The sequence below is a fragment of the Astyanax mexicanus genome, chromosome 6, assembly GCF_023375975.1.
Source record: "Astyanax mexicanus isolate ESR-SI-001 chromosome 6, AstMex3_surface, whole genome shotgun sequence".
NCBI classification, from domain to species: Eukaryota; Metazoa; Chordata; class Actinopteri; order Characiformes; family Acestrorhamphidae; genus Astyanax; species Astyanax mexicanus.
In genome coordinates this window covers 478,600-503,191 of record NC_064413.1, presented here as the reverse complement: position 1 = coordinate 503,191, position 24,592 = coordinate 478,600, and the positions used below count along the sequence as shown (strand labels likewise).

The window sequence follows — 24,592 nt, the reverse complement described above, 5'->3', positions numbered from 1 at the left end:
TAACGTTAGGCCAATATAGGTGATTAGAACCCGCTTTTATAGTACTTTTTCATTATATTTTATTTTAGTTTTTTTAAACACAAAAATCTTTTTTTATTATATTTGTAATAATAGATACCGCGATTTATGCTATTCAATATCATATATCAAATATAATACAAATATTATTTAAAAAAATGAAAAATTATATAATAAAATATAATAAAATAAATATATAAAAGCAGGTTTTAATCACCTATATTTAATTTACTTTTCCATTTTTACAGCGATTCACGCTATTCAAATATATATTAATGATATCATTCCGAGATTTATACCCTGGGTAATTTTTGGTATTTTTAGCTTTAAGTATATAGCTACAGTAGGGGGGTAGCAGGGTTTGGCATGGTAGCAGAATCGGACAGTACACCGGCGCTGCTGTGAGTTCAGTGCTGCAGTTAGGGCTCATATATGTGCTGTAATGCTGGAATTTACGGCGCGGTAGTTTAATACAGCGGGGATTATGTACCGGTCCCGGTCCTGCGGACCCCGGGCAGCGCGCAGTACCGGTAACACCGGCCGCCGGGGTTTATTCTCGCGGTTTGGGCGGTGATGCGGCGGAGGGCTGGTGAGTACCGGGGGCAGGTCTAACCCTGCTGCTGCTGCTGATCAGAGTTACACTGTCTGTTTCCTAATAAATATAATAAATACAGTTTATAACAGCTGAGTGAGACTAGCAATATAATAATAATATATTTATTTATATAACTAACTAACAACACTGATTTAATGGGAAAAAAGGGAAACAGCAAATTATTTATATATCAATATTAATAAATATATTTATTAATTCCAGAGTGAAATTCTAAAATGTATAATATGTATATACAGCTCTGGAAAAAAATAAGAGACCAGAGTTTCTCTGATTTTGCTATTTATAGGTTTATGTTTGAGTAAAATGAACATTGTTGTTTTATTCTATAAACTACAGACAACATTTCTCCCAAATTACAAATAAAAATATTCTCATTTAGAGCATTTATTTACAGAAAATGAGAAATGAGAAATGGCTGATATAAAAGTCATTATTTCAAGATACTGTCTCATTATTTTGAGATATTAAGTCATTTTTTTAGATGCTGTCTCAATATTTTAAGATACTAGGCCATTATTTTGAGATACTATTTCATTGTTGGTAGATACTAGCCTAGGTCATTATATTGAGATAGCATGTCACTATTTTGAGATACTATCTCAATATTCTGAGATGCTGGATCATTATTTTGAGATACTATCTCAATATTCTGAGATACTGTCTCTATATTCTGAGATGCTGGATCATTATTTTGAGATACTATCTCAATATTCTGAGACACTAAGTCATTATTTTGAGATACTATCTTAGTATTTTGAGTCAAAAAAGTTTTGATTCCTTTAAAAGCACCTATATTTCATGATGTGAATCCATGTCTGAAGTAGTCAATGATAGTATAGTATCTTTGCTTCTGTCTCTGTACAGTCTACTAGTATCTTAAAATAATGAGATAGCGTCTCAAAATAATGACTTAGTATGTCAAAATAGTCACTTAGTATGTCACAATATTGAGAGAGCAGTTTGCTTAATAATAATAATAATAATAATAATAATAATAATAATAATAATAATAATAATAATAATAATAATAATAATTAAAATGTGCTGGATTATTTAAATTATTTTAAGGTGGTGGGAATGGGCTTCCATAAGCTAGCCTTAGAGAGAAAGTAGATGTGAGAGTGAGGAAATCTCCTGAAAGACTTTGTGAAATGGGTTTGAGGAAATGGTTAATTACCATGCTTTAGAAACTACACATTACAGGACATAAATTACAGCGATGCTTCCCCAGCTACTGCAGCGTAGCCTCTTTATTTCATTAACTCCATATATTACTCTGGAATAAAGAGAGAGGTGGCAGTGGGGCGTTTAGAGGCAGGGCAGAGGCATGGTAACCGAGTCTGGAGCTGGGGGATCCGGCTGAGCCGGGGAGGAAGAATGTGAGTCTGATCAGTAGAGGTTAAAGATAGAGCAGTGCAGGCTGGAGCCGGACAGTTTCTAATTTCAGGAGCTGCTCTCGCCTCGCTGCTCTGCTTTTGTTGTTTGTGGTGGAGTGGGGTGGGGTGGTGGGGTGGTGGTTTAGTGGTCGGCCTATTGAGAGGCAGAGGGGCGTCCAGAGCAGGAGCTTCATTACAGCCTGCAGGACTTTAACAGCAGGACGAGGTACGTCCTGTGGTCTGCAGGTGGATCATGGTACTGTCTGAAGGGTATGTATTCTCATATTTTAAATATACCTACTGTGTTTTACTCTCTGAGTCTGAGAGTCTGGGTCAGTTGTGTTTGGTTTGTAAGTGTCCTGTAAAGTCTCTGAAGGACAAATCTGTTATATTGAGTTTAACCTCTTAAGTTCTGCAGAACCACCTGTTATTCCTGGTGTTTGCATTGATTTGCATGTAGTTACTGGAAAAAAAATGTATTATGCACCTGTAATCTAGTTTTATATTGCTTCTACTTCCCTATGCTTCCATACTCTTCTTTTATATTATGTGTATTTATCTTGTTTTCTATTTCATTCCAATTTATATTGTTTTATTTTGTTTTATCCTACATAATAATTGCTCTTTTGGACAGAACTGGGCCGTGAGATTACAGTTTCGTTTCACCTCATGTACCACGTGTGATTTTTTAAATCACAGCCTGTTTTTAAATCTTTATTTGTACTATAATTACACTCTGTACAACATGTACATCTGCACTCTGTGACTCTATTGACATTTTACTGTACATCTTGTACATTCACAGTCCTGTGCACTACTTACACTTAAGTTAAATACATTACTTGCGTCGGTTTATATTTAGTATTGGCATATCTGCTTATACATGCTTTCCCTTATACTTAATTTATAATAAATTTATTTACCTCATATCAATGGTTAGGTCTATCTATTGCTTGAAGACTAACCCTTAGGATGTTATAGGTTATATGTAATAAGTAACAGAGCATAAGGTGTTATGCTTGCCATATGATCACTACATAGTAAAATATTTTTATCTTTTACATTAAAACATTAAACAAAACTCATTCAAACTTATACCGTATACCGAAATTTAATTTCAGATTTCAGTTCTTACAGAACATACTTTACAGTTTGCTTTCCTGCTTTATTTTGCATGGATTGACTAGCCATTTGCTTGATTATAATGATTATAATTTGTATGTATTTATTTATTAGTCCCACTTTGTCTTATTGTAAGATACCTGGAAAATAAAACCCTGGTCAAGATTTCTTCATCATTTCTTAACTTATAGGGTTTAGTATTCGTTTTTTTTCTGGTGTCTTTTAAAATGTGGTTGCTTGATTAATTGTCAAAATGATTACACAACACATCAAATAGAAATGTAGCGGATTGCATGATATTTGGTGTTATAAAATGAGAGAAATGCTATTATTCTTCTGTTTTTTGGGGGGTAAACATGCTGTTAGTGAGAGTGGCGCTGGCTGGCTGGCTGGCTGGTGTTGGTGTGTTGGTGGATTGGGGGCAGCGCATTCTCTGAACCTAATCATGCATTTCAGACTCAGCGCTGATGAGCAGAATGGGCTCGGATGAGTAGAATCCGTGAGATTGCCGGATCTCATAGCCCTGTTTCTCTCGGATAGTTTAATAGTTTAATCCATGTGTTGGCAGGCGACGCTCGGATCGTTTGGAGCGGGTTCTGCTGGAGTTGTTATCAGAGAGGAATGCAACCTTTTTAAAATCACATTACTGTTTTTTACTGTCTGTATCTGTAGGATCTACATCTCTTATAAATGATTAGCAGCATCTTTTCATACGTGTCTGACACGTTTCACACAATCTACTCACTAATAAGGCTGGGTATTGTTTTAAAATTTTCAATACCGATACCAAAACAATACCTATTTTGATACTTTTTTCTAAATTGTAACCAAACATTAAAGGTCACCTTCCGCGAAAATCCGATTTTTCTTGTTTTTTGTGGAATACAGTAGGTCTCTCCGAGTTGAATGTGTACACCTGCACATTAAACTGTTTTGCAGCCCCCATTGTCTGCAGGAGCTAAGCAAAGAAATCCCCCCTCCCCCCCTCCGAAAAACGGGTGAATTTTGAATTATCTTTCTGCCTACGTAGGCAGAAACTCACAGACCAGCCCACCTTGGCTCGAGAAACTCCCAGAGGCGGAGCTGAAGCGACGCAACATCACCGCTCATCAGTTAGGAGGTGGGAGGCAGTGAGCGGCAGAGCGGTGGAGGGGCGTCGCAGTGCTCCTAGCCAATCAGAGGAGAGATATTTGCATGCTGTTTGCATGTATGAATATTCATGAGCAAAGCTGGAATCCGGTCATTTTGGACACACCCCTAAAACAGTCCATTAAAAAAGAGCTATACAGAGACACCTGAGCACTTTTTTTTTACAAAAACGGCTCACATGTCATTCATTCATACTAGAGACCACAACTAGACATTTTAAAATGAAAGAAAAAACGACGGAAGGTGACCTTTAAAAAAGTGATAATAATTCCCACACAGTGTATTTATTTAACTCATTCTCATACTGTCACCATAAGAGGAAACATCTTTCTGGATCCTGTTGAAATAAAAATAAACACTAAGCATTTGGTTTGTGGGGTTTGACAGCGGGGTAAACATTTTGAAGAGCTCTATAGTCTAAATCTACTTCGAAAGATTCATCTACACTTTATTGTACTTCAACCTGTCGACTCTCTCCCTCTCTCTCTCTCTCTCTCTCTCTCTCTCTCTCTCTTTAGGATGTTCTGTCTCTCTCTTACTCTCTGTCTCTCTCTTCTGTCTCTCTCTCTCTCTCTGTCTCTCTATGTCTTTTCTCTCTCTCTCTCTCTCTCTCTCTGTTTTTCTTAGTCGCTTTGTCTCTTGCCCCCCCTTTCTCTCTTTCTTTCTCTCTCTCTTTCTGTCTCTCTCTTGGATTTTCTGTCTCTCTCTTACTCTCTGTCTGTCTCTCTCTCTGTCTCTCTTGTCCCCTTTTCCAGCTCTTTCTTATATTTCTTAAAAAGAACCCTTTAAAACTGAGCTGCATCCAACATTTTGCTTATGGAAAAAGATTTATAGTTTAAGCTATAAGTAATCTGCTGTTCTTGTTCTTAATAAAGCTCCAGAAACATGATATTTTTTTGTTCCAACAAGATCCATGAGAAAGATGGAGTCTTTCATGATGACAGTATGAGAATGACATTATTACTCATGTCGGCTGTTGTTCAATAAAGAAAAAGGTATTGAAAAAGTAATGTTTGGCTATCAGCATCGAATTCAAGGTATCGTATCAGTTTGATTAAAAACAAAACCCAGCTCTAGTCAGAAATGGGTGAATTTGGTCATAAGTTGTACCTGATAGGCAGCGTAAAATAGCTGTTTTGTTTGATATAGTGCTGTTTATGTTGTTCTGAGTCTATCTGTATCTGTAATTTTCTTTATTTCTTTCTGTAGCAGATCTCTGTTCTCTCCCAGGAGAAGGCTGGCATGAGCGCTGGGTTCATTTCTTCTGCAGTCGTTCTGTGTTTGTGTTATTTCAGGCTGGAAGGACGAGTATATCATATAAGTCACAGCTATTTTTAGCTGAGTTCAGTATTCTCTGGCCTGAGTTCAAGAGCAGGATGCTACATAAACAGCGTTAGCCTGGGGCTACGACGAGGTGTAGAGACACTTGTGTACTGAGAAACATTATGATTCTTTAATCTGTTATGGTTTGAGTCTTATCTTGGTAATAAATGGCACTGTATGTTTCCATTGTGACAGAGATCTTTTTTATTTCAGTCATTTCTCATTTTCTGTAAATAAATGCTCTAAATGAGAATATTTTTATTTGTAATTTGGGAGAAATGTTGTCTGTAGTTTATAGAATAAAACAACAATGTTCATTTTACTCAAACATAAACCTATAAATAGCAAAATCAGAGAAACTGATTCAGAAACTGAAGTGATTTCTTTATTTTTTAACAGGGCTGTATATGAAGTGAAGCAGTTGTTTCAGCACAGAGGACCAGAATTCAGTGGTTCATTAACTTTATTGATGCAGTTTTGGCCTATTTTTTCAGAATGATTGAGGACCACAGCAGCGACACCATGGCAGACAAAAGACAGCTGTTTGCTGAAATGCGTAAGTGTCAATGCGTGTTTGGTTAATAATATTAAACACATAACAAGCTGAACTTGTTCACTGATTTTCTACATTAATAAAAACTTAACTTTTTTATCTTTCAGGTGCGCTGGAGTTGGATTCCATCAGGTTGTCCACTTACAGAGCAGCCTGCAAGCTGCGATTTGTTCAGAAACGGTGTAATTGTGAGTATAAATATAAGTAACCATACATCAAGTAAACAGACACTGTAGATAATAATAAACCAGAATGGTTTTATTGAGAAGGAATGATGGAAAATATGGTTTCAGCCGTGAGCATATTCCAAAATAACTAAAACTGAAAACTAAATATTCGAAAATATTCACACTCACCCTTAACTTTCCTCAAAGATATACTGTAATGTATAATAAACTGCAACAAAACTAAAAAGCATATGTGCCATGCTGGCCTGGGTATGTTTTTCTAGGTCATGAAAGGGGAGGAGCCTATCATGTCTCTCCTTGGGTCAGGCATTTCCAGGCCCTTTTATAGTGGTCAGTCTCGGTACTGCAAACTCAAGAAACACCCCATGAAAGTCTTTATCCTCCATTTTTCATATATTAAAAATATATATGTATTGATAGATAGATATGGTTAAATATAATTAATAGAAATGTAATTTTCTTGTCAGGAAAGCGTTAGGACAGTCCTACATGTATTACTTCTTAAAGCGTGTAATATTAGTAATATTAGTAAAGTCAGGTGCAGCAAATCAGCTACAGATAAATAGAACATAGTAAAATAGTATATATATATATATTTTATATTTTTTGCTGCTAGATATAAAAGTATTTTAAGTATGTTTTAAAAACTGTACCATAAACTTCCCATAATTTGTTTTTCTCCAGTTTTGCACACACAGCATTATATGCATTATTACATCAGATATTATATTAGTATGTCAGATCACTGAAAATGTTAATGGTTGTATCTGCTCTCAGTGCACCTGGTGGATATATGGAACGTTATTGAAGCGTTCAGGGAGAACGGCCTCAACACAATGGACCTCAACACTGAGTTCACTGTGGCTCGACTAGAAGCAATACTATCCACCATCTTCCACCAGCTGAACAAGCGCATGCCCACCACACACCAGATCAACGTGGAGCAGTCCATCCTGCTGCTGCTCAACTTCCTGCTGGCTGCGTACGACCCGTGAGTTCTTTCAAACAAAGAATTAGTGCCAAATTATATGGATACTCTCAAATTATGTGGATATAATACACTGAAATGCGCTCTTTGTATTGAAAATGATCAGTAATAGGATTATTTTACTGCCCACAGTGTACACTTAGCTCAAAACACTGTGTATCATTATTATTATTATACAGTTCTTTCTGAATATTATGATAATATATATGACTCCTTGTTTCTGCACTTATCTTATCTCTTATCTCTCTGACTGCATATAAAAGCTTTTGTAGTTCTTCTTCTGTTTCTCTGCATACTTTATTATCCTCATTTCAGTCTGATTACCACAGAGGATAGGTATTATTTAGGTGGGGGCTTTTTCTTAGCACTGTGACACTGCTGAGAAGTGAAGAACCGCGCTGTTAAAATAGCAATCCGCCAAAGTCAGAGACTTATTTTACATTATGCCCAAAACACACCGACTATTAAATAAAAGAATTAGTGCATTCCTTTTGCACGTTTTGAGTCGTGCAAGGTGTACTTTTCCCGTCGTTATGATAGCAAAGACACACTGACACTCTTCTATTTGCTTTCTCTTGCAGGGACGGTCAAGGCAAGGTTTCAGTGTTTGTGGTAAAGATGGCTCTTGCTACGTTATGTGGAGGGAAGATTTTGGATAAATTGAGATGTAAGCTCCACCTTCAATCTTACCTTTGCACTCATTTCCATTAACATAATGGTGATTGATTATAACTCAAATGAAGAGGCTAAATGTTCGCCTTTTATCATAATTTGATAATGTCATTTTCCTGAAGGCCATTTTAAGGTATTTAACAGGACCTTGACCTTGTCTGGTGTCTATTGGAGATACTGACGCAGAATAAGCGTGCAAATAGAGATAAAAGTGAAAGTGTGGGCATAACTAACAAGAGTTCATGTTAAAACATTAAGTGCAAAAATTATTCCTGTAAAATATAATATTGATTTGAGTGGCAACACTGCATTCATGCACTGTCTGTATGGCTGACACCAGTTATCTTCTCTATATACACAGCACAGCATGGTGTTTATAAGACAGACAGACAGACAGACAGACAGATAGATGCGTGGCCACACCATTTTAAGCGTGGCCACACCTTATTAAGGCATGGGAATGAAATACTAAGGCGTGGGAACGAGATAGTTAAGGCATGGGAATGAGATAGTTAAGGCGTGGGAACGAGATACTACTAATGCGTGGGAACAAGATAGTTAAGGCGTGGGAACGAGTTAGTTAAATCAAAATGTAGAATAATACATGGGCTTATCGGGTTTGATTTTATTAACTCGTTCCCATGCATTAGTATCTCATTCACACACCTTAACTATCTCGTTCCCACACCTTAACTATCTGGCTACGCATTACTTATTTTTTTACATTTTGCAGTTACATTTTGTCTGCAAAAAAAAGAAATAGAAGTATTTAGTTCAGATATTAAATTTTTCCTCTTTAAACATATTTTAAAAATAAGACAAAATATTAGGTTTCTTACAGTGACAACTGTACCTCAAGGTTGAGACCTAATATGTTAATTAAATGTTGAGACTTTACACTAGAACTATGTTAATATATAAACATATTTTATAGTTAACTGTGAAGGAAATGTGATCATTCTTTAATGATCTTTAATGAACATAATTCCACACGTCTGCATGCCCACTTGAGTACTGACATTTCTTTGTGTATATTTACTGTATTTACTGTTTTTACATTAATTTATCTTTTTTTTTCTCCCAGATATTTTCTCTCAGATAGCGGACCCCGATGGGATAATGGTTTACTCCCAGTTTGACCAGTTCCTGAAGGAGGTGCTGAAGCTGCCTGGTGTTGTTTTTGAAGGGCCGTCATTCGGCTACACAGAGCACACCGCCAAAATCTGCTTTTCACAACATGTAGGTAAAAATGAGCTCTTTATAAAGATTTTAAGCTCTTTTAGAAATAAGATGTTATAATAATGAATGTTTTTATTAAATTGGTGATAAAAGAGTAAATAACAAAAGCATTTTGATCTACACTAATGTTTTGTTTACTATATTTTAGCCTGTAATAAACATGATAATCATCTTCTCACTCAGTGTTTTTTCTTTCTTTTTATGATTTTTACATTGTAAATTTAATATTGAACACTATAGTAAAGCTATACAGGAACAAAAAGGTGTTAAATAACCAGAATATATTTTAGATTTTTCTAAGTAGCACATTTATCTTTAAGGAATTAAGAAATAAAGCATAAAAAACAATGAATAAGAAGAAAGCAAGACAAGGCAGGGCAAGTTTTTATATATATATATAATTCAATGAGAGAGTCCAAAGATAAAACAATAAAAATAGAAATAAAAAATAAAATAAGAATAAAGCTAGACGTTTGATTGGTACTGTGTGTGCAGTATCTGTGGTATCTGTGCTCATGTGTCTCTGTGTGATCCTCACTGTGTTTTCTGTGTGTTTGGTAAAGAAACAGGTAACCCTGAACATTTTCCTGGACGCCTTCATGTCTGATCCTCCTGCACAGTGTCTGGTCTGGTTGCCGCTCATGCACCGGCTCGCTAATGTGGAGAATGGTGATGTTTCATTATATTTATTTCATCTATTTATATTAATATGTATGCATCAGTTATTAAGACTAATGAATGTTTTTGCTATCCTTCTTTAACGTCCTTGAGTGATTCAGATTCAGTCAAAGAGCAGACAAAGAGCAAATGAGCCCCTTATATAGGGCTAAACCATGTGCTAGTACTCAGGTGACCTACTTCCTGGAAGTGTCATGTGCTGTGTCATGTGTTCAGGATTAGGTCTAGTGTATGTGTGTCAATGAAATAAAAAATTGACAGTGAGTGTGAAATACGGTCTACGCAACGTTGTAACTTTAGTACTTTAGTATTTGAGGCTCCAGATCTTTATATTTGTTCTGTCCTCTCCTCCAGTCTTCCACCCTGTGGAGTGCTCCTACTGCCAGAGCCAAAGCATGATGGGATTCCGCTACCGGTGCCAACAATGTCATAATTACCAGCTCTGTCAGGAGTGCTTCTGGAGGGGCAATGCCTCTGGATCCCACAGTAACCAGCACCAGATGAAGGAATACACATCCTGGGTACGGGAGAGGTGTGGATGTAGATGTGTGTTCGTGTCCCGTTCAGTCGAGCTACATGATAGTCCTGTTTATCTGTGTTTGCAGCCGAGGGTCTGCTGGTAACAGGACCTGGAATGTAGAGTTGGGCCTGATCCCATTTCACTGCTTACCCCCCCCCAACCCCCCCACCCCCGACCACTCAGCCCTACCCCTCTGTTTCTCACACTCAGACTTGGGGGTTAAGCCTGCTAAAAAAGCTCTATACAGAGATTATATTATAAGTGGCACACTCCAAACAATGTTTAAGAGTTTATTTAGTTAAAAAAAAACGGTAATCATTGCATTATTATCTTAGTGTAATATAATCTATCTATTATGGCCTTTTTCTTCATAACAACCTTCAATAACTGTTAGTAGTAAGTCTCAGTTGCTAATTAACTAGCTAGCTTGCTAAGTTTCTCTTTAATTCCACCTTAAATGGCGCAGCAGTTACATACTAGCACCTGAGGCTGCTACATGTTTAAAGGTGAAACTAAGTAACTACTAACTCAATGAGTCCTATTTTAGTGATCCATGTAAACCATGCACTGTACAGCTTTATTAAGAGCGTGTTGTTGTGTCTTCACTATCATAACGACGGGTAAAGTACACCTTGTGCGGCTCGAAACATCATTCCCTTTAAGAGTCAGCTCTGACTTTGGTGGATTGCTATTGTAACGGTGCAGCTACCTGGACGTGTTCAACAAACTCTTCTCAGCAGAGGAAACTGAGCTGCTCAGTTTCCTCTAGCAATGAACGTCTGACTAGGTTGTATTATTCAGTAGAGCTCCTGTGTGTCCTGTTGCCAAGATAAACAATACTCCATAAATTTGGCTGAAGCTCTGACTGATTGTGAGTAATATAATCTGAGTTTGTTCTAATAGAAACAATGTAAAAATCTGTTTTTTTTTCAGAAATCTCCTGCAAAAAAGTTGTCGAATGCTCTGAGCAAATCTCTGAGTTGTGCTTCCAGCCGTGAGCCGCTGCATCCCCTGTTCTCTGATACTCCTGAGAAACCTTTAAACCTTGCTCATGTTGTGTAAGCAAACCTTTTTCTAATGTAATGTGTTGTTGTTTATAATCACTATGATACAAATTTGGTCCTGCTTTATGTCACAGCTTTTCTTGACATGTTTCAGATGTGCATTTGCTGGTTTAAAAGTTTTTGATGTAAAAAATAATATTTTTTTAAATGCAGGGAATAGCTGATTTTATATTATATATTTTTTATGTTGTATGCCTATATAACAATCTAACAGTATATTTTGTTGTGTTATTTCTTTGTTTTCATCTACAAAATAGGGACACTTGGTACGTATATTAAATATTTTTGTTAATATAAGTACAAAAATAAACACATCTGCTTGTTTTCTTCACTGTCACTCATTATTTATGTTTCTCTCTCGTGCTGATGTTTGTACTGCAGGCCTCCGAGGCCAGTTACCAACGGGAATGAGTTCATGTCGTGTTACTCCATGCCTTCAACCAGCAACCCTTACTCCAGCAGAGCGTGAGTGCATCTATTCCCTGTGCTTACCACAGTCAAAATAAATTATATCTGCGTACATACACCTACAGGCCTAATAATAAAGCTTAATAATATGTATATATATATATATATTACTAACTGTACAGCGGTTAGCTTCTACAAGACATTGAAACACTTTAGAGTAGTTTGAGCTGAAATAAGTTTTACTGGGAGCCATGATGCTCCTGAACGCAATCTTTCAGTGAGTTCAGTGATCTGGATGGAGAAGCGAATACTTTTATTAACTGTTGCTGTTCATTTGACAAGATTTTTAAAGTGCATTTTAAATTGTGGACCTAAATAAAACTGTGTGTGTGTGTGTGTGTGTGTGTGGTGTAAACAGAGCTGCAAATGATAGTGTTAAACCCAGAAAACCCCTGGCCAGAGCAGCTCCAGACCTCCTGAAAGGGAAAGGGTGAGTTACTCCTTGTAGTACGGAAGTTTCTGTCCATAAGCCTTAATGAAGTTAATGAGCAAAAACCCTGTGTATGTTTTATATGGTGATACTTGCCATCAAAATAAATAATAAATAAACAAATTCTCTTTTAGTAAAGTATTTTGGGAAGTATTGCTCGTCGGTTGAACTTCAAAAGATCTTTCTTTCTTTTATTAAAACATTCCAGTACCTCAGTAGTGTCTATTTCTATTGTAAATATTCTATTTTAAATAGAAATAATGTTGAAAAGTCTATTAAATAGCGGATTCAATATTAATCACACAATGAAGAAAAATAAATTCTGTACATCAAGATAATTATTATCATTAATCATTTATAATCGTATTGCAGACTCTGAATTGTAATCAGCTCTCCCTCCTGCCCTGCCCCTAAACCCATACATCACCCATACATTCCCCTCCCATTTTTTTGCCTTTTTTAAATTTGAGCTGAGGTTAAGTTACACTTAAAAAGGAAAATATATTCTACGATTAGTCTCACTCCCTGTAAAGTTTAACTGTGAGTTTCATTATTTATACAATATATATTATTTATTAATATTTTTACATTTCCTACAGCATTTGTTGCTTATTAAAGGGCAGATTTTGGAATATGTGCGTGGTCTGATGTGTGTTCCAGGGTTCAGTACAGCATTGATATTGCAGACAGACTCGCAGATGAACACGTCCTGATTGGTCTTTATGCGAACCTCCTCCAAAAGAAGCGCTCATGGTTAGTGTGGTGCTCGGCTGTAGCTCCGCTGGCTGATTCTCGCTTTGCCTACATTTATACTCACCCTCTCAGCCTAACCACAGCATCTAATTTAACTCTGAACATCACTCTAAACTCTACCTCAATCATATCACACATTCAGTTTTCAAGGCTGGTCAAAAAGTGAACTTGTGGGAAAAAAAAAGAAAAAGTGAGCTGTACCTTCAGATATATCTGTGGTATATTTGTGTTATTACAAATAGTAAATGTTGGTCTGTATAAATAATATAAATAAGAATGGTCAGAGTGATCTGATTAACCCATGCTTCCTCAGCGGCACAAGATTAAACTTTCATGCATTTTATCACAGAGCTGCTGAACGCTGCTGTGTTTGGTTTGGCTTTACTTTACTTATATTTGCTGGATTCTGTAATAGTAATGAATGTGATTTAAGTATTCGCCTTTCCGGTTGCAATGATGGAGTGATGACATTAGAATAACAATATATCAACAATTTATTCATTTCACCCAATCAGTTATTCTTTCTTTTTTATTTTCAACTTTTTTTTTTTACATGAAATCAAATAAATGTGGTTTATTTTGATTTATATTTCTTCATTTGTTAAATAAATGACTTACAATTTTAGTTAAAGAATAAAAATGGTTGATATATGGTTATTCAGTGGAAGGGCTCATGTGCAGTTGCAATGTAGGATTTTGTAATAGCAGACTGGTATCAGGCTGATAACTAAAAAATATATATGTTTTAAAAAAATATACACTGGACTGAATATAGGATAAAAAAACATGTTTATGTTCTTTAGATATTGGAACAGTATCTGCAAACACAAGATTTCCATATAAATATCAGAATAAAAAGTAGTATGCTTTCTATGACTTGAACTTTTAAATCCCTTAAGAAACATAATATTCTATATATTAGATTTTAATATATAGTGTATATCTCGTAAACACGCATTTTATTCACAGATAAGAACAAGGCAGAAGGTCAGTATTGGATGCTGGTGATCTTCAGGCCCTCAGGCGGCACTGCCATCAAGTCCTAAATAAGTTAAAAACATCTTGTTTTCAACATTTGATATGTGTTTTATATTCTATTATGAAATAAATGCACTTATTCTGTTTTTATTTACATTTATTAACATTTTACCCAGCGTTCCAACACTTTTTTGGAATTAGGGCTGTATTTTCTTCGTGTGCTGTTTGCTACGGCTTGGGTGGCTTTAAAAACAGATTCCTTTCAGGCAACAGTTTTACAGAATTTATCATCCTGCATCATTAATCTGATTCAGCTTCAGAGTGTTAGAGGAGGGAAATTTTAGTCTCTGCTGAGTTGTTGCCTGGAAGGACAGCGTTTTGGCTTTATTTCAGGTTTTACAGCAGATAATTTAAGGTTTTACTTTTAAAGTTTGCTCATGAAGATGACTTTACTTTAACCTTTCCTTTTAATTGGCAGTTTATTGGAGAACAGCAGTAATAACCAGGATGATGAGCACTACCTCATCGCTCGCTATGCCTCCCGATTGGCTGCAGACGAAGCATCAGCGGTAAGACAACCAATCACTGTTCTTGGTCATAGTGAAAAAATAACCTATTTACAGTTGGAGCAAGGTCTGATATTGAGGTTTGATAGTATGAAGTCTGCTGGCAACTTTTATGGAGATGCAGATTTCATTTTCCAGCAGGACTTGGCACACTGCCCACACTGCTCCAAAAGTACTAATGGGTCTTATATAATATTCTAATTTTCTGAGACACTTATTTTTGTGTTTTCATTGGCTGTAAGCATCATAATCATCAATAATAAAAGAAATAAACGCTCAACAGAGATCACTCTGGATTTAATACATCTATATAATATATGAGTTTAATATTTTTTATGTCTTTTTCAAATTGTTTCAGTTGGTTTAAATTTGTAGAATAAATATTTTAACCTACATTGCAGAAATCCAGAGCTCCAAAAGCCATGTCTCTTCCTCTAGACACAAACAAACAGCAGAGACTGCTTATTGCTGAGCTGGAAAACAAGAACAGGTAAGAAAATGTGCTATATAGATTTATTCATATAAAACAGGGAGATCAGGTAAATTGCATACTCTGATTTGCCCTGGTGGTGTAAGTGTGAATGTGTGTATGACTGTATGCCCAGGTATGAATTGGTACTCAGTGCTGGGTCAGCTCCTCTGTGGTCCAGGTGGGCGGTGGTTTCCGGTTGAGAGTACGCCGTGTGTGATTAGTTACCACTTCACACTGGTGTGTGGTGAGTGTGTGTAGAATGTAATCACAAGCGTAAGTGGCAAAAAGGTGCTAAATAAGTGTAAGGAATGTGGTTTATATTACTGGGTAAAGCAGTGTTCAGTGTGTTTTACAGGGAGATACTTCTAGAGATTCAGAGATTACGGCAGCAGCATGTTGAAGCGTCTCAGCCATCAACTGATAAAGAGCAGCAGAACCCCACACTGTTGGCAGAGCTGAAACAGCTGAGGTAATATACACACATATAAACTCTAAACAACACAGAGAAAATAGAAAAATTTAAGTTTTTATGCAGCATTTACAGCAGGTAGATGCAGGGTTGGGTAATAAAGAACGGTAAAAAAAGAACACATGTAATGTTGGTATATCATTATTTTACTTTACTTTCTTTTTATTCACTCATAGAGAACTTGTGCTAATTGTGCCTCCATGTGGATAGTCTTAATATTTTGGGTGCCGTTCCAGCATAGAATTACATACAAATTATTTACTTCTAATTTAAAAGCAGCTTCCCTGCTTCATGTTGTAGATATAGTCGTTAGAAGCTATGATTATTTACAGAATGCTAAAAGCTAGCTTGAGCTCATTTTCTGAGAAACAGAAACTCCGTAGGTGGAAGTATAGATAGTAGGGTTAAAAATACTTCTGTATTTTAGTTGAATTATCAATTTGAGCTTTTTCTTCTAAGTAAAAGTGTAAAAGTACTGGTTTCAAAACTACTTGTAAATGAAAACTACAAAAAAAATGAAAAGATAATTGTGTGAAAATGATTTCTTTCATGATTTCTCTGATCAGACAGAGGAAAGAAGAGCTAGAGCAGAGGATGTCTGCTCTACAGGAGAGTCGGAGAGAGCTGATGGTGCAGCTGGAGCAGCTAATGCTACTGCTAAAGGTACACGACCGGTTCTATAGGATTTTAGTTTTAAGAGTGTCTCTTGCTCTTCACTCTCTTTAAGAGTCAGGTGAGCTCTGGCTTTTGCAGATTGCTATTTTAATGGTGCAGCTTCCTGGACAATATTCAGTGTGAAATTTAAATACTTTTGTTCACAGGAACGAGAATTATTGGAAACGGTAAGTTTCTAAAACTTGTATTGATTATGCCTGTTTAAGATATAAAAAAATATATTTTGGATTTAATGCATGGGAATACCCTCTAAAAATACTAAAATGAAATTGTGTGAATGGCTGTGTTTGCATGAAGTGATTTCTTTTCATTTTAATCCAAATGAGAGCACGGTGATGCATGTGTTACAGACCTTTACAGATGTTCACAGACGCTTAATATCTATAAAATTCTGGAAAATATCATAGAATAAACACACAATATATATTATATATATATATATATATATATATATATATATATATATATATATATAAATGACAAGAATCAAGTGAAAAAGTAGAAAATGTGCACATAATTTCTTATGTAAATAAAAGTGTTTAGCTGTATTTTACAAATTATCATTAAAATGTATGTATTACTAAAATATTAACTTATTATTCATAAATAACTGGAAGTAATTAGTAAGAAGTATTTCAGTACAATGTTTCCATACTTGTTCTAATTTGTTATTTAGTAACAACTAGAAAAATAGTAAATAATAATTAATAATAAATACAACTTGTTACCATATATCACCATGTCATTATTTACTCTAAAGATACTGATTTATTATTTAATAACACATAATACAATATTATCAATTTATTCATCTGTAAATATAACTTGTTACCTTAATATTATTATATTATTATTGTAAAGCTATTACTTCCACAATTACTGAATAATTAATCACTAACAAATAGGAAATTGATATTTAATGTATGGATAAATACTAAATTTACCATATTATTACCCACTTATTAGCGTTATATCTGTAAAGTAAATTGCTAGCGTTTATGTTTTAACACATATCTCTGACTCTCTGCTGATTGGCTCTCAGAGTGTTTCAGCGTTTTTATAAGAACAGGATGAATAAACAGTTTGATCGCTCAGTGAAGGAGATACGTGTTCTTGTGCTGATTAGTCTCTGAATGCTTTCATGGATCACTGGCAGCAGATTTTCTATTACGTGATCAGAGTGTGTTAATCAGATTGTCACTGAAATGAGAAAGTTGATTAGATTATTGGTGAGGAAATGTGTACCTGTGTGGCTGTGATTGAATCAGCTGTAATGATTTTATTGCTTTATTTACAGAGCTTGTTAATCAGGGTGTGTGAGAACGAGAGTGTGTGTTTAGGAGAGTGTGTGTTTAGGAGAGTGTGTGTTCATTTCAGTCACAACCTTTTCATTTTTTTACACGAGTAGAAAATGTGCACATAATTTATTATTTAAATAAAACATATTTTACAAATTATCATTAAAATGACAGAAAATCATTAGAAAATTAGAAAATAATAATTAATAATAAATACAACTTGTTACCATAAATCACCATATTGTCATAATTGTTACTGATCTGTTACCTCTACAAATACTGATTTATTTATTTATTTTTTTATAAGTAGAACATGTGCACATAATTTATAATTTAAATAAAAATTTCTATGCTATATTTTACAAACTATCATTAAAATGTAGGTATTACTAAAATATTAACTTATTATCCATGAAGAACTAGAAGTAATAAGTATGAAGTATATCAGTATAATGTTTCCATACTTGTTCTGATTTGTTATTGATTGATTTTGATTTTGATTTTGATTTTGTTCTGACTTGTTATTTAGTAACAACTAGATAATTAGTAAATAATAATAAATATAACTTGTTACCATAATATCACCATGTAATTACTTTTGTTACTGATCCATTACTTTTACAATTACTGATTTATTTAGTAACAAATACTAAATGGTTAATTAATTGATGTGTAAAAAATACAACTTTACAACTGGCTGTGATTGAATCAGCTGTAATGGTTTTATTGGTTTGTTTACTGAGCTTGTTAATCAGGGTGTGTGAGATTGAGAGTGTGTGTTTGTTAATGTTATTTTGCTGTATATTTTCTCTTGTTTGAGAGGTTATATTTGTCTGTCTGTCTGTCAGAATCCGGGTGCCGGTTCCTCTCCTCGCTCGTCTCCGGGCCACACAGCGAGCAGCTCCGTCCCCACGCCTGTCCTGCTCACGTCCTGCAGGACCACGCCCAGCCACAGCCCTCAGGACTCTCTGATGGGTCTGGGAGGAGACGTGCAGCAGGCCTTCGCTCAGAGTACGTATGGAGCCAACACACACGCACACACACACACACACACCATGAGTTCCCAATACAATGCCATAATCAACCAATAAATCAATCAATCAGCCTTTATTTTGACCCGGAAGAACACTGAGGGCAACCCTCATTATCAATGCAGCCGAACATTTACTAACTAGCCCATTTCCTCCACCTAAAATTAACAAAAAAATCCACTTTTTTATTATTATTAAGTAAACTGCTATCTCATTGTTTTGAGATATTAAGTTATTATTTTAAGGTAGCCTATTATTATGAGATACTAAGTCATTAATTTGAGATAGCGAGTGTGTTTGCTTTTGGGAATAAAAACGTATTTTCTTTCAAAATAATGACTTAGTATGTCAAAATATTGAGATAGCTATTTACTTAAGGATACTAAAAAAAATGCTGGTTTATTATTTTTTTTTTAGGTGGTGGGAATGGGCTTCCATAACAAATACAGACATTAAGAAATTAGAATCAAAAGAAGATAAGATTAATACAACAAAAAATTAACTTTTACATAGTACCATAAAAAAATAAAAAAATAAATGAATTAATATTGAATAATATTGATGAATTTATGAATGTGTTTGTTGCTGCAGGCTCTAGACGGAACTTAAGGAATGATCTTCTGGTGGCTGCAGACTCCATAACCAGCACGATGTCCTCACTGGTTAAAGAGCTCCACTCAGGTAAACTCTAAACTCACTAAAAACCTACTGGAGGATCATTTTTGGTCCTAAGACATAATTCAAAATAATCTTTTTTGGTCAACAAACAAATTTACCCTCCTGTTTTAGTGTTTGTTAAATTGACTGGCTTCAAAGTTGCCAAAATAAGTAAATAAATAAATAATTCTGAAATTAATTTAATGCAAAATTGTGTTTTTAGACTGTACACACACTTATGCACAATATGTCTTTTTTTTGTTTGTTTTGTTAGAAGTGAGCTGTGAGAGTGACAGTAATGCAGATGCTGCAGAAGCTGAATTCACACAGACGGATGGATTTACATCAGTCCCTGCAAAAAAACACCCCAAAGCACGGTAACCAAACGTCTATATATAATAATGTGTGTATATATATATATATAAAGAAAGAAAATAAATTGAATAAGAAAAGAGGTGTTTCCAAACTTTTGAATGATACTGTACTTAATCAGTTGACTTAAACCTGCAGAAGTAATGTGCTGTGTTCTTGAAAGAAAAAAATGACTAGTATTACTAGTTTCTATAATGAATAATGAATTAAAAAAAGTCTGGGTATTTTTGAGATAAACAAAATGATCAAATCTATAACTCTATCTATAACTTTGTTGATTCAGTTGGAGCATTAATCAGTCCTGCGGTGTCCTGAATCTCAGTAACCCTGCTGAGTCTCCTACTTTAGAGTGGAGAAGCTCCATGTCTGATAAAAGTGTAACAGATTCACACCACTAGGTGTCATCATTAACCAGACATCAAAGGCTTTAGAAACAAAGTTGAAAGAGTGAAAATACACTAGTTTGACAGGTGGATCAAAACACAGGACTTCTGTATTTTGATCTTTGTATACAGATTTTATTTTTTAATAATAATGTCAGTAACATCCCTTGAAATTATGTAACCTTGAAGCAATAATGAAGGAACCGTTGGGAGGAACAATGATAAGATTTATAATAATGTGGTTTTATTGAGTTTTTCTGTAGGAAATGTCTGTAATTGGTGGGATTGGTTGTGTTCAGCAGGGCAGCGGCTGATAAAGGTGATGGAGAAGAGGACTATGAGAAAGATCTGGAGCAGCAGCTGCAGAGAGAGCTGATGTTGGAAGAGCAAACACTGCCAGAGAAATATATGGTGAACTCACATTCACATACAGCACTGCTACTGCACTACTAAAAAACAACCCGGACAATATCATTTTTTATTTTACCTTTATTTTTAATAACTTTATTACTGCAGTTCTTCTCCTGTCAGATTAACTCTTTCTAATTGAGAAAACTGAGTCTCAGTTCTTAATCATGTTAATCTGAGCTAAAGGCTAAAGCTGCTGTTTCCATGTGGGTCAGCCAGACGTCTTCCTGTAGCAGTTTTTAACTCCAGTTTCTAAGAGTCTTTATTTATTTGAAGGTGTAGGAAACAGTACTCACCACTCTCTGACTTCTGTATCTGGGTTCAGGGTTTCTGGATCTTTTTCTAGTTGTTATGATGAAAGTGTGAATGTGCTGTGTGTAAGTGTTTTGCTACAAACAAAAGCTTTAGAAATTCACTTTTAAAATTAATTTTTAAAGCTCAGTTTATTTCTGTTACGAATTATGAGGTGTAAAATCACCCCCTCTTTTTTTAAAACTATGTATATGATTATGATTATTACTTTTACAATATACTTATATGGTTATTTTTCAGTTTTTAGTTTATTTGTTTTTCCTAAAGGTCCTGCAAATTATTGTACACTGGATTTTGTACCATTTCTGTTTATTGACTGGACCTAAAGAGCTTAAATAGCAAAAATAAATGGATAAAGGGGGTGTTCTAAAACTTTTCTAAATTTAAATCTAAAACGGTTCTTATTCTCTTATTCTCAGGTAAATTCCCAACAGCAGCCCTTTTAATGATAATGTAAGTATTTTGCAGTGACACACTTTATTACATATATACATATATATTACATATACATATATATATATATATTACATATATACACATTTTATAACTTTTTAGCTCTAATTGGGGAGCATTTGTGCTGTCAGACTAAAGCCTTGTATCTTCAACTTAAGAATAGGAGGACCCCTTCTTAATTTATATTCAATTGTAATTTTAGATCATTTCTATTGGTCTGTTCATGATACATTTTTGACAAAATGCAAAGAGCAATTGCCAGATTGTTTAGCCTGCGTCCAAAAACACACATAAAACAGCAATAAAGCTATGAGAATCTAAACTCTAGTCTGGTTTTCTAAAAAGTTTGTGTCTCTTCTAATCGCAGGAGGACCGAGCAGGACAGAAGCACCGCCCGGCATCAACACCCGTCTGAATCAAACCAGCACTAACTCCACTGCTGTAAATATAAAATATAAAATAACTTTATAGAAGCTATGAGATGATTTAAGGAAATACTGTGAACTGACTCAGAGATGAAGAGCTGCTGTAACTAAAACACCACTAGTGCCATAAACCCAGCCTTCCTGCAGGTTACCCTTATTTTACAGTACGTTTAATTTCTGTGCTTTTCTAAAGTACTGTATTTTAAACAGTGGTGGGCGGAGCTTAACAAGCTGCTATCTTTACAACCAGCCGACATGACACTCCTCACACTACAGATCCTGATCTAATCTGCCCGACGAATCTTTAAGTTCCTTAATATGGGTATGATCAGTAGTTTGGTTTTTACACTGAAGCGTAATGAGAGATTTTGATGTAGTTTGTGATATATATCCATCCATTTATATACAGCTCTAAATAAAAATAAGAGATCACTTAAAAATAAAGAGTTTCTCTGATTTTATCAAATGTAAAACCTCTGGAATATAATCAAGTGGAAGATGGATGATCACAAACCATCAAACCACCAAACTGAACTGCTTGAATTTTTACACCAGGAGTAAAGCAGCATAAAGTTATCCAAAAGCAGTGTGTAAGACTGGTGGAGGAGAACATGATGCCAAGATGCATAAAAACTGTGATTAAAAACCAACCAGGATTATTCCACCAAATATTGATTATTTCTGAACTCTTAACTTTATGAATATGAACTTGTTTTCTTTGCATTATTTGAGGTCTGAAAGCTCTGCATCTTTTTTGTTATTTCAGCCATTTCTCATTTTCTGTAAATAAATGCTCTAAATGAGAATATTTTTATTTGGAATTTGGGAGAAATGTTGTCTGTAGTTTATAGAATAAAACAACAATGTTCATTTTACTCAAACATAAACCTATAAATAGCAAAATCAGAGAAACTAATTCAGAAACTGAAGTGATCTCTTCATTTTTTTTCTAGAGCTGTATATATTTCCAAATGACTCGACTGCCTTAGCTTATCAGATTGTTTGTGCAAATAATACATATATTTTAGGTTTTAAAAAAAGAAAAAAAAAATAACAGTGCAAAATTATATTGTGAAGTTTACATATACTTTAAATTGTCGAAAGCTTGTGATTTACTATGAAACAAATGTAATATAACACTGGAAGGTTAATCATTGTATGTACACTAATAGCGTGTACAGTTTATTCTCCGTTACACCCATATAATCCATTGATTGCACTAGTGCAGTGGTTGTTTGGTTAGCTGTTTAATTCAGCTATTTAAAAATCTGATTTGCATTATCAAATAAGTTGCTGTGAGTTAAAATGAGCTTATTGTGAAGGAATGTGTTATTGCTAAATGAATGAATTTACTGATAGTCTGTTTTCTGTCATGGTGCTCAGGGGAGGGATTTATTCACCCAATGCTGTCAGAATAATCTTTAGAAAGAGAATAGCACTGTTATTTAATAAAATAATAAATAGTATAAATAAAGTTGTCTAAGTTCTTGAACCAGTTTTATTGCCACTGAAACATTTTAACTTTCTCTTATTTTTTCACCACATTAAATAAGTGTAATATTGTATATGTTGCTCTCTGGAATTGGTTTGTTATATTTTGCATGCTGCAAACAAAGCAAGAATAAAGAAATTGCAATGAAGTCCAAGCTTCATTGTATTAATTTATTCAGTTATCAAGTATACCCACCTTTCTAATAATCGCGGACAACTTTGTCTATGGCGTATACTCTGTTCCACGCAGAAGTTCCAATTACCTGGTCTTATTGGTCTGTATTTAATTAAATACAATATATATACATACACATATATAGTACATATACACACACAGCAGTTTATAATAAAGAACCTACTAATGCTAGGTCGTCATTTGTATTGATTGTACAGAACGTATTGAATGGATTAGCTGTAAAAGCACTGGGTTATTGATTATGTGGGGGTGGGTTCAATACTTGTGCTCTTTAAGCTGCTACTGTGGGCCTTTGAGCAAAGCTTTTACCCCCTCTGTTCCCCAGGCATCAGAGATAAATCTGCCACCTCTCTATGTGTATGTTTACTGAAAAATTGTGTTAAATGCGGTGGTCAAAATCCATCTTTAGCTCTATCCGGACGGGATTAGTTTCTCAGGGGGTTCTGGGTAATTTTCTCTTTTATGGGGGTTTTTATCCTCTGTGATTTTAGTCCTGTCCAGAACGATCATGTAGGTGTTTTTCTCAGACGTCCTCTGAGAAAATTACAGGCTGAATTATCTACTGTTTTTCTCTGAACTCCGTGCTCCTCCGGTAATTTTAGTCCCGTCCTGACGCACATCTCTGAGTTTCATCTCCTCGCCTTTAATAAAATAGATATTTGTCGCAACCATGTAATAATCTAATAAGTATTTTGAGTGTCTTAAGGAATTATCCCCCACTGCATCTTGCAGAACACTCCTACTAAAGCATGTTTAAGATCTACCCCACAGATCTGCCCACAGGGTCATTCCAAACGCTTCAGCTATAGTCTTATGATCTGAGGAATGCTTTGGGTCATTTCTCAGCTTCAGACTGTCACACCTGCTTTCAGAAGTTTCATATATTTAGTAAAATGCATTCTTCTGTCAAAGCCATGTTGCCTGTTTCACAGCCTGCAACAGAAAACAAAGCAGCCATAGTGTACTGTATTCCACCCCCATGTTTAACAGTTTAATAGGGTTCTTTTTATTTTTATTAGCTGGACTGGTACAGCAGTGTTATGCAGGGGTATGCTGAAAGTGAGTGTTATGATTGGATTGACTTCGGATTGAGTTTATCTGTAGTCAACAATATATTTAAAGGCACATGGCCCAACATGTTTCCCCTTTCCACTATAGCTTGTGTCTAAAATTGGATCAACATCTGCCAAACCGTTTTCATTTTATAAGGCTGTTTCCTTACTTTTAAGACATCCTGTAAAATGACAAT

At 35.0% G+C, this 24,592-nt stretch overlaps 2 protein-coding genes across 3 annotated transcripts in view; one reads left to right on the top strand and one right to left on the bottom strand.

Moving 5' to 3' along the window:
• The window catches only part of abcd4 (ATP-binding cassette, sub-family D (ALD), member 4), a 234,306-nt gene that overhangs the window by 83,892 nt on the left and 125,822 nt on the right, over positions 1–24,592 (bottom strand). The window lies entirely within an intron of this gene.
• dtna (dystrobrevin, alpha) lies at positions 387–23,514 on the top strand. Of its 2 annotated transcripts, XM_022666939.2 has the most exons (24): positions 2,088–2,280; positions 6,099–6,160; positions 6,265–6,345; positions 7,123–7,336; positions 7,915–8,000; positions 9,090–9,244; positions 9,808–9,913; positions 10,277–10,443; positions 11,376–11,500; positions 11,764–11,772; positions 11,888–11,971; positions 12,333–12,404; positions 13,065–13,157; positions 14,614–14,704; positions 15,103–15,191; positions 15,529–15,642; positions 16,209–16,305; positions 16,464–16,484; positions 18,464–18,626; positions 19,238–19,327; positions 19,578–19,680; positions 20,358–20,469; positions 21,198–21,231; positions 21,599–23,514. In XM_022666939.2, exons 1-23 carry the CDS (start codon positions 2,264–2,266, stop codon positions 21,222–21,224), a joined length of 2,178 nt encoding a protein of 725 aa, XP_022522660.2. In that variant the 5' UTR covers positions 2,088–2,263; the 3' UTR covers positions 21,225–21,231; positions 21,599–23,514. The 2 variants fall into 2 exon arrangements, with proteins under 2 accessions (XP_022522662.2, XP_022522660.2); XM_022666941.2 differs by lacking the exons at positions 2,088–2,280; positions 11,764–11,772; positions 11,888–11,971; ... (11 more) ...; positions 21,198–21,231; positions 21,599–23,514 and adding an exon at positions 387–607 and having other exon boundaries at positions 11,376–11,544.